Source organism: Vitis riparia, chromosome 1 (genome assembly GCF_004353265.1).
Source record: "Vitis riparia cultivar Riparia Gloire de Montpellier isolate 1030 chromosome 1, EGFV_Vit.rip_1.0, whole genome shotgun sequence".
Lineage (NCBI taxonomy): Eukaryota > Viridiplantae > Streptophyta > Magnoliopsida > Vitales > Vitaceae > Vitis > Vitis riparia.
Window position 1 is genome coordinate 7,796,170 of NC_048431.1, and position 11,171 is coordinate 7,807,340.

The 11,171-nt window shown below is 35.4% G+C and overlaps 1 protein-coding gene across 1 annotated transcript; it reads right to left on the minus strand.

Moving 5' to 3' along the window:
* Positions 1-5,451: 5,451 nt before the first annotated feature.
* Positions 5,452-10,126, minus strand: LOC117925410. The gene is made up of 7 exons (XM_034844414.1): positions 9,287-10,126; positions 9,076-9,162; positions 8,739-8,951; positions 7,794-7,958; positions 7,235-7,288; positions 7,000-7,146; positions 5,452-6,125 (listed from the first exon to the last, which is right to left on the minus strand). Exons 1-7 carry the CDS (start codon positions 9,650-9,652, stop codon positions 5,748-5,750), a joined length of 1,410 nt encoding a protein of 469 aa, XP_034700305.1. The 5' UTR covers positions 9,653-10,126; the 3' UTR covers positions 5,452-5,747.
* Between the last annotated feature and the right edge of the window lie 1,045 nt (positions 10,127-11,171).

The following is an 11,171-nucleotide window of genomic DNA, read 5'->3' on the forward strand; positions in this document are numbered from 1 at the left end:
CTGCCGTAGCTTCTCAGTTGACCTCATGATGAGAGGTTCAAGGTTCAAACTATTAAGATAGAATAGGGTTTTAAAAGGGAGAGAAGGGGTGGGGTGGGGTGGGGGCGTGGTTTAACATTTCTAATCTTCCAGGGAAAAAAACAATTGAAGTTATAACTCATTTGTTCATGTAGATATGTTGGGTGTAGGAGCAGTAAAGTTGATTTCTTGGAATGACAATTGGCCTATCAGAAAAAGGAGGATTTCTTGGAATGGAAATTGAACAAGGAGTAGATGAAGTTCATTGGATGATTAGGTTTAAAATTTTTTAGAGATAGTTTTTCAGCTCTAATTTTTTTACCAAATACAACATTTTCTAATAGTAATTTTAAAAATATGACAGTTGAAATTACACTGAAGTTGTTTCTAGAATAGATGACTTCCTACTTAGTGCTTAACAAATTGTCATAAATTTAGAAATAGTTTTTCAACAGCTATACATGTCAAATTACTTTTACAGCTACCACTTTTTGGATATATTTTATCGGAAAAGCTCTCAAAATCTCAAAACCACAACTGAGTGACCTAATCCTAAACGTATGGTATCTCTTCCCAGAAGGTAGTTTCAGTGGTTTGTTTTGATCTTTGGTCCACCAAATCTAGCTCTTCCTATACTCTTGAGCACTCTGAGCCTAAAGAAATTTCTGTGTTATTGAGCTAAGTTACTACACTCCTTTACCAACCTATCACATCTTTGGCGGCCACTGAGTGAACTAAGTTGGTTTAGTAACTGGACTAAGTTACCACATGATCACATCTTTGGTGGCCATTGAGTGAGCTAAGTTGGTTTAGGGGCTAGCTAGGACCTTCAGCATGATCTTGGCAGGAGAACATGATAGTTCTTTCCTTTCCACTATTATTATTTAGGCAAATAAAAAATACCACAAAGTAAAACACCTAATAAAAGAATGGAGGCAACACAATATATCAAGAGCATACAAAAGCACACCATCGATGAGTGGGTGCAACACAATACATATAAGGAGCATACAAAGCACACCACCAAAGAAAACAAGAGAAGCCTAAACTAAAATTATTATTATTAGCTAGGCAAATAAAAAATACCATTGACGAAACACCTAATAAAAGAGTGGGGCAACGCAATACGTAGGGAGCATACAAAGCACAACACCAAAGAAGATAAGAAAAGCTGCAACAAAACTATCTACAAAATCTAAAATGGTAGTTGAATTTGCTTCTCTTAAGCCACTATCCCAACTCTGATTGCTTGCACTCTCTTGAAAATTCTTTTGTTTCTCTCTTTCCACATTGTCAAACACAAATAAATGTGATTCATTTTTACAAACCATCACACCATCAAAAGGCATCATAGCCTTATTCGTGCAAGGCTGAACCTGAAACCCTACAAACAGAGAAAAAATTATGATCCACAAGCTAGAAGTATGCTCTCAATGAATCAAAAGAATGTGCATTTCTCCCTCAATTTGCAAGGGCGGCACTGGCTATTGTTCTATCACATTTAATCATCTGATCCATTCTTAGGAATTTCTCCCACTTTGCCTGGCAGGGGAGCAAAATAGTTAATGCAGTGAGACGTTAGGTGGACCCTATACTTGAATACAGACTGTCTAATCCTGCAGCCGAGACCTGGTGATATGGTTTCTGCAGATATTGTGTTGATGCTATGTAAGTAATGTGAGACCCATGGTTTCAAATTCCAGAACCACGAAATGAGGAAATATTTCCAAATTTGTGCCTACATTTTCTTCCTTCTCTCAAATTATTTAGGAAATTAGAATGTAGCATACTCTATTATTTTTTTATTCTTTCACAATTTGTGAAAAATCTGGTCCGAGTGTCTGATTCTTGGTATCATTTGATTTGAATACTAGGAGCAATTTCTTCAGTCTAGATGAAGTTTAGACACTAGGATTTTGGTTAGGAAGTGATACAATGATGCTTTCATCTGAAATCTAACTATTTGCTGCTTCCACTTCGATTCAAAAGTTAATTGTTAATTAACTTTCCTTCAACTCTGATTCATATGTTGATTTTTGAAAAAACTTCCTCAATAAAATGCATTCATTTTCTTTGGGCTTTAATGTGACAACCCAACCTCCTTTCTACACGTGGTCAAGGTGATAGGCTTAGCCTGACTGCCAACCTCCTCCTAACAATAGAAGGATACATCATACATGTGCAATCCAATTTAAGAATTGCCTTGTCATAGTATTCCCTTATGTCAAACTGTGATCAATCGTACTCCTGCAGTTCAATTGCATGCTTGCAGCCAATGGTATAAGATACTATGACAATAACACATCATCCAGTGAAATATGTAGGAAGGCCCACGCCCCCATGATTGTAGCAGCAAGCTGTAAGTTAAATGCCCAACCACGTGTCAACTTATCAGCCTGCTACATGTCGGGAATGGGCATCATTGTCAGTCCCTATTTGTTATGGTGGTTGGATTCAATTAAGAGGAAGCAGGACCAGCCACTAGGATCCATCAAATATTTTCATCAGACACTAGAAATCTTTTGCCAACCCACTGTTACTAACACTCTCTTCATCCATTTCCTAGCCATTCTTTCGCTTGCAGTTCAAGCAAAGAGGCACAAGCTTGTCTGCCCACATTGACTAAAGGACCACCTTGCCGTCCAAGTTATTGTCTCAGTGTGAAACCGTGTTCAACGGTCGGCTGTTTGAAATTTGTCTTGCAGAATAAAAGCAGTCTTTTTCTATTATAGGAAACAGGTAATTGCTTGATATACTCTTGGCCAGGGTTGTCATGGACTAATTATTGTGGGCTCATGACATGAGAGAACTGTTATACCATGTTGCCATCCAAAATTTCTTGGTGGGGTATTGGTATCTTCATTGTTTATGATATGTAAATTCAGGTCATCATTTTCCCAATTTCAACGAATGATTCTTGAGATGTTGTGGTAGTGGTTGGGGCTGGTCCCTTGGAGTATTCATCTTTAAGTTTCATTTATTTCCAAAGGAGGCAGATTTCCATGTATGTCATATTCTAGTTTATCAGCAAAGCCAATTGTGATCTTTGTGATGGCTACTTTTTGTCATGTTCAGCTGGTATTCTAGATCAGTTACTGTTGGTAATGATACTGGATGATAACTGCTTCCATCGCTTTTGTTAGTGCGAAGATTAGTATGAAAATGATGATCACATTTCTTCGTTATTTTTGGATGCTAGCGCAGTGCCAGTTTTCATATGTTGAGACGTACAATGCCCATGAGAGGATTTAGGATCTAGTTTGGCAGTGTGAATTAAAAATAAATTTTGATTTAAAAAAAAAAAACACATGTTTTTAAAAAATTCATAGCACTGTTTGACCGTAAAACAATTTTTTGAAGCAAAAAAATGAAGCGTAAAATCAATTTTAAAGAGTAAGCAGAAATTGTTGTTACCTATAAAAGGGCATGAAGAAATTTAAAAAAAAAAATTAAAAAGTGATAATATAATTTTTATGTCCTACCCATCAACCAATATGATCTCTCTTTGAATCTTACGCGTTTTTCTAAAATTTTTCTAACTTCTTTAAACTTCTCATCGAGTAGATGGATTTTAAATATCTTAGATTTATTAATTTTTAAAAATAATTTAAATATATAAAAATTGATTCAATTATTTGGTTGGATTATTACTAAAACGTAATGATCAAAATTCGTCTAGAATGATTTTATCAATTTCTCTTATATGTATAATAATTATTTTTTATTTAATTAATATTACAAAGTCACCAAACTCAATAAAATCCAAAATATCGTTGTTGTTTTTCTTATGCATAGAATTATATTTTTGCTAATATTTTTACTCAAAAATTAAGTAAAACTTATGTTCACTTTGTTAACAAGTCTATTAATTTAAAAAAATAATATGACCCTCAAATCAATTACCACTTAATATTTTTATACTAAAACTAATTCAGAATGATATTATTTTTTACTTTATTTAGCTCAATTACTATTAGAAATTTAGGTACTAAAACTAATCCATAATTAGACTCTTGTTTATCTTCTATACATAATTATAATTTTATGAATTTTTTCATTAAAGAAATGAACTCAAAATTAACTTGTATTTAATGTTTTAGATTTATTAATATATCTAGTAGTTTTTAAAAATAATTTAAAATTTTATTTTAAATAAAATATTATTAGTCATTGTTATTTTAAAATTATTATCATTCATTTTTAATAAAAAAATCAAATTATATTTTTACAAAGATGTTAATATCCATATTTTATATTATATATATTAAAATAGTATTATATTTTAATAAAAAATTTATTTTCTATTTTATTCAAAATTATTTTAATCATAAAACAGTTTTTTCTTTTTAATAAGATTTGAATTAAATTTAATTAATATTATATAAATTGAATTAAGATTTTTTTATATAAAATTAAAGAAAAAACAACTAAAATTTATTTATGCAAATAATTTTTTTTTTTCTCTCTTCAAAATGTCATTTTGAAATAATTTGCCAAATATTTTTTTTAAATAATAATAATAATAATAATAAAATATCTTTCTTTCCCTTCCAATTTTTTTTTTTTGTTTAACTTAAAAATAATTTTAAAAAAACAAGCAAACAAGCAAATAACCTTAGAATGCCTCTTATTTCCATAAACATCAAGGTTTGTGAATATGACACAGTTTACACCATGGATTAGATTACTTTAGTGGCAGAATGGCCTTGTGGAAAAAACAATCCTCTTGGGTGACCATGCCCGTTGATTTTCCAGAAGAAGCTTCAAAAGACTTGAGATGAAAATGATAAGACGGGTAAAGACTTGTTATAATCAGTCTTAGTTGTATTAAGCTGTTGGGATTCGGGAATACAAAACATTAAATCTTAGTTTGAAATTGCATATTTGAATTTAAGGGATACCGTGGACTCCAAGAAAAAGATACGATGGAAGGTGGCATCAGTGCTTTATTATATTACTCCTGATTACTTTTTGGGGTTCAGACCTTGAAGTCAGATTCATTTCGTCTTAATTTCTTATAGGATTACTCCCACTTTAGTAGATATATTTTGTATCCATGCCATGCCCCACTGACTCAATCTAAAAATACTTAAGTAATTAAGTCCAGAAAAACACTTAAGACAGACAAGTCTATTTGTAGACTAGTGCCCAAAGTGTTGCAGAATATAAAATTATGAAGACAAGTATCCACCATTTTTCCCGCTAGCTCCAGCTGGAAAGAAAGACTAAGACTTTTGGTATTGAACAGGACATATATGGGTGTGCTCGAGGCAGGGCATTCAATTTTAGAGTTGATGCGACTTTTAATTAAGACAGTGGTTAGAGGTATATGTTTTTGTGATTGTAGGGGGTGTGGTCCCCCAATTCAATGCCCTCTCCATTTCCTTGCTAATAAAATTGACCCCCAAACCATACATCGAGACCAAGGCCCAATTCAAAATCACAAACCATACTATATTCACTATTTCTTTTTTTTCTTTTTTTTTGTCCCAAATTTACACAACTCCCTAAAGGTGGTATAATTAATGGATCACCTGTTAGATTTTAAAAAGGAAAAAAAAAATTGATTAAGAAACAAAAATAAATATAAGAATAGCCCAAGCTCGAAGAATCGATCTCGAGAGGAAACCCAAATCACCCCAAGAAAAAAAAAAACTTACAAAAAGAAAGCTTTCCGCCCATGTACCTTGGTTTGAATCTTGATTCTTGATTCTTGATCCTTGATCCCTTTAGGGACATCTCACGTTTCTTCCGGGACCTCCGTAGTAAAAATAATTCCCCCACACATTGTTAATCCCTCCTTGGATGTCGTAGCAATTCGGATGGTCGGCCAAGACTCGGAGATTAGATAATGGGATCAAGCTATTATCCCAATCCACGACCTGCAAGTTCCGGAAATAAGAGGCTTTTCCGAAACCCTCTCCGGCGAAATGCCCACTTCCCATTTGCGTTGATGTGTGGAAGCCTGATGGCCTTGTATTCACTACTTCTCCTCCGTATTGCACCATGCTCGCATGATTTCTCAGGTGTGTGAACAAGAACGACGGCCAGTAACCCACCAGCACGCCCGACCCGAATTCCAGCCACCAATTCCCATGCTTCGGATCCTACGACCCGACAGAAATTGAATTTTAGGATTACGTTTGCAAAAATTATAACAAAAGAAATCGGAAATTTTCGCGTATAATTAAAGGTTGGAAAAAGGTAAAGGGAGTCAGGAACGCTTTTGCTTGCAAAGGAAGAGAGAATCTTGCACAGCACAAAAGAAAGCATGAGAGGGTTGATATGGTTATTCTATGAGAGTATCAGTGCACGCGTGTAATGTTCCGAGGTGGCGCATGTTAGTCTAAACATGGATCGCCTCCCTTTAGAACTTAGAACTTCACTGTGCTAGTGGTGCATCTAAATATGTGTGGAGGGCCCGCCCCGGCCGTCCGATTCGATGACTTTGGGGTGAATATTTTACTTGCTTGATGAACCGTATTAAGCATCGGATGGTCCTGTGTTACCAGCGACCGTCAAAATTTTTTGTCCACGTCTAGGATGTAGGTGGGACCCGGAAATTGATGGTCGTGTTGCTTGGATTACAATAAAATCCATGCGTAAAGGGGGTTTAGTGATGTATGAGTAATGACTAATGAGTGTGACTCCCCACTCTTGTTTCTCAAGCCGTGCCAACAAAACTTTACCAAATAACGGTAAAAACTGTCCATACTTCCATCATGTTAATACAACAAAAACCGTATTTTCTACTTCACTCCTTTCTTCCTTTCTTTCCCGGAAAATTCGTCCACAAAATAACTTAATTTCTTAAGCATTTCTTTTTCACATAAATCTTTATATCATAAAAACCATTACTACGTAATAATTCATACAATGGTCAAAAGAAAGAAAGAAAGAAAAAATCAGTGCATGATAAAATTGCTCTATCGAACACAGTAAGCTGATAAAAAACGAAGAGGGCAAAAAAATTTGAAGTACCTTCCAGACCAGTAGGCTGATATCGAATTGTCCACCTTTGTATGACGAGGTTGGAGAGATGGCAGCCCCAATTGCAATCCTATTGTTGGTCTGAACAAAGCCTGAGCATAGCAGATTGTAGCATCCAGTGGCTTGATATGCATCAGTCTGTATATATTAATAAAATCAATCTTATTTTCCTGAAATGAAGGGAAAGGAAGGGAAAGAAAAGAAGCTAAAAAATGATTCCACTTACAGTCCAGTAAGTAAAGAACCTAGGATAGTTGTCCCCATAGAGTTCTGGACTAACCTGCAGAAAAATAAATGAATTGGCATCTATGGCTACAATACAAAAATTCAATGAAATCAAGAGGTGGTTGAGCTGTAATAACTGCTCTTAATGAGAAAAATAAATATCCATCTTGATGTGTTTTGACAAAGCAATCTAAATTAAAAGCCTTTCCAGAGAAGTCATGGTATTGACATTATGATGCTAGAATTTCACTTGGTTTCGCAAACTGGCAAGCTTCAGCATAAAGCTCATCTACTAAAATAATTCCATGGAATCCATTTGGAAGGAAAAGGTAAAATTTTATGGCTACTTTTTTCTTTTTCTTTTATCATGAGGTATAATTGGAACTCATGGTACCCACTGTCCAGCTGATACTAACAATGGTAAAGCTTAAGGCTTGGCGTAGAGGTAGGGCTTGTGGAGGGTTTCTCATGTATTCTCCAGTTCAAGTTCAAAATTGAAATAACTCGAGTAAGCTTTCCTTTCTAGGAGAAAAATCAATATCAGAAGAGCAAGAACATGCCTGCCAGCCAGCTTCAATGGTGTTGAGATCATCGCCGAATGAACCGGAGATGACCCACATTTGTGATAAGCTGAATTCATATTGATTAGCCACCCGGGGTGCCCACACATTTATGCTGGCCTTTGCTCCATAGTACTGATCTCCAGTCACATACCCAACTGCATGCTGTGACACAAACGTTCAAAGAAAAAGAAAGAAGACAATTAATATGTGACATGACAATAATTCAGACATCTAGGAACACACAGCTATACAATTAAATTCTGATGCCTGGTGATTTTTATTTTCCGATCTCATATAGTTTCATATGGGAAGCCTCTGAATTTAATGATTTTTTTTTTTCTTCTTCTCTCTTTTTTTGAAATGAGTGAAGCTGCTCCAAGCAGAGAAACCATGAAAGTCTGCAATTACTATAAACAGGACTGTGATGTGTATTTAATGAATGAAGTAAAGAACACCCAGCTACTAAAATTTCCTATTTTGTTCAAGAAGGACAAGAACATAAATTTTTCTTGGTGATACTCTGAGCCATGATATTTTAGTTTCTATATTTCCTTAATTTTTGTGCAAAGGAAATTGGTTTTGAATGATGAAAGATAGAGTTTGTTGCCCATGAGATTTTGACAGTTCATGAAAGACCGGGAATTTTAGTTAATTTTGATTGAATAGGAGTATCAGACTTGGAAAATGAGAAATTCAAGGATAGTAGCAATCAAACTGGATTCATTTTCAAATTCAAAACACATGCATAAAAAAGATGAGAACCAGTTCTTTCTTTGCTCAATCCTTCTTTCATTGGTATGCTTAAGAACAGACAATTATCAAAACTTATATTCCATTTTCTTTAGTCGGTTGCTTCTGGGATGTTTGGTTAAATTTCTGAGTTCTCTAGGAAAAATTTTCTGGGTTTTCCTATGTTTTCTCTAGTTTTTTTCAAACACTAACCTCATGGCCATTGCTGGAGGAGTCTCTTCTAACATGTCGCCTTACTTTTCTTCCAAATCTTCCAATAGAGCTCGCTCTTAAAACATCTTCTTCAGTTGTTCTTCGGATTGGAATTGTCCCTTCTGGACACGACTCACCAGAAAAACTCCATAGCTGAAAATCTTCTGATACTGCACCTGTTGGGTTATGGCCTTTCGGTCTCTCCGGTGGATCCTGCAATCAAGACAGAAATGAACACTTGCTGCTCGAATTCCCATGTACAGCTCTAAAATGAGAATTCCAAAACCTAAAGAAAAATAAAATAATCAAAATTGGTCGGGAAGAAAAACTGAATTACCAATGGTTTCTGTCCTTCTAATTGTGGATGATCAAAAGCTGGTTGCAGATGAGATAGAACACAATCAATCAGATCACCATCAGGACTCTAAGCAATAGAAAGAGAAAGAAACATTAACGAACAGCGGAAAAAACCCAAAGCAAAAACAGAGGAAGATGAAACAGAAAGCTTGTAGAAAAGGAAAAGCATCATTGTAGAGCAAGGAAAGTACCTGAATTGTCTTGACGGCAGGCTTATTGATCTTCAGGAGATGGTCTCTTATTATCTTCAACTTCTCTAACTCCTCCCCAGGCCGGAATGTTTGATTGGCTGGGCGGTCGGTTTCGGAGGAATGGACTGGACAGACGGAGGAAGCAACAAGAAGAAAAGATACAAAAATGGGAATGATTGGGAAGATCTTGCAGTAGCTAGAAGCCATGTTTGAGGAAATTGTTTGTGTTGTTTCTTCTGCTAAACCTGTTTGTGGCTGTGTACATTGGTGTTGTCTTCTTCTGTGATCAAAATAATACCATTTATTCCTAGTCTTTGTCCATGGAGCCATATCTCCCACCAAATCCATCCAACACAAAACAACCATTCTAAGAAACCCAATTCACTCTCTCACCATTTCCAAAGCTTCAAAGCCTCAAAATAACAAACACCTTCCTTCTATTTTTCTTTCTATCTCTTTCTCTCTCTCCCTCTCTCTCTCTCACACACACACAGAGATAGCTTCTAAAACCTTGGTTTTATCTTCTGACACCTTGAGTTCCCAGGCACGAGCTGATTAAAAAACAGGCGAATGGGCTGGTTCTTTTAGAGTTTTACCCATGTGGGTGCGGAGAAATAAATACTGGGTAGTGATCAAATCATGCCCAATTTTAAAACTTGGAAAAATAAAAGAAGGTTTGGGAGAGAGAAAGAGAGGTTTGGGAGAGAGAGGGTGTTTCCAGTCTCCAATACATGGACTGAAAACTTTAGCTTTTGTGCTAATTTTATAGGGCAAAATGGTACTGATTTCTGTTATTCTTTACTTTGGTTCTGAGGACAGATAGGAATTACACTCGATTCTGGGTTTCCAAAGTTCTTTTCTTTGGGTGTTCCCTTTCTCACTTCCCTAGATGTTCCTTGTGTCAGCTCTTCTGTTTCATCTTTCATTTTACCTCTATTTTATTTAACAAACCAAAGCTAACCCACTTAGATTTCTCTAAAATTGCTTTTGCTCACTTAAATTTTCCGGATTTGAATTGGATATATCATCCAAAAAATGATGGGCTGTTTCCGATATTACAGTAGTGGGGTAGTGGATTGCTGGAAGCTTTTCTATCCGGTGGGGCACATCCATTGATAGCCTTACATACAAATAGCAAACCAAGACTATCAAACACCCTAAGCATTCTGACTAACTGGAACTTTAACCCTGTACCAAACCTTTTTAAGCTGTCGTTTTCGTGGAATTAAGCTATTTTCTTATTGTGTTGGGCCTGCTGGAGTTGTCACGCGCACCTGCTTATCTCCACTGCATGCATCTTCACACGCCCATGCATGTTTTTCCCTCTTAACACTCTGTTTCTAACTTATATTTAGGCCACCAACCCGTTTTATTTTATTTTTTCTTCTTCATTTGCTCTTCCCCTTTTCATTTTCAATGCCTTCCTCTCCTCGTGTTTTCCATTGGGTCTATCAAACAAATCTAATCAAAAAGTGCATTTGAGTTTAGCAAATTCGGTTTTCAAGCTAAAAGGTGTGAGATTGATTAACTAATAATTAACAAACAAAATTAGAATTGAGCTGTTAAGATCATTTTTGGAAATTGTTTTAAAAAATAGTTTTATTTTTTAAAAAATAATTATGTAAACACAAAAAATGATCGAAATTAAAGCACTATAATGAGTTATTTATAAAAAATATAGAAAAATGAAAAATCGTGGTGTGCGCCTGGAGATGTAACTTCTATACTGTGGCTCGTCACAGCTCTGAATTCTATCATGGACCAACATTCCAAAAGCAGGGCTTTGCATGAGTCCTTACATAGCAGAGGCAAAATGACATCAAATGGTTACAGATTGTCCCAAACAAAAGCCCATGGTTTGAAGCCATGATGTCAGGTTCAAAGG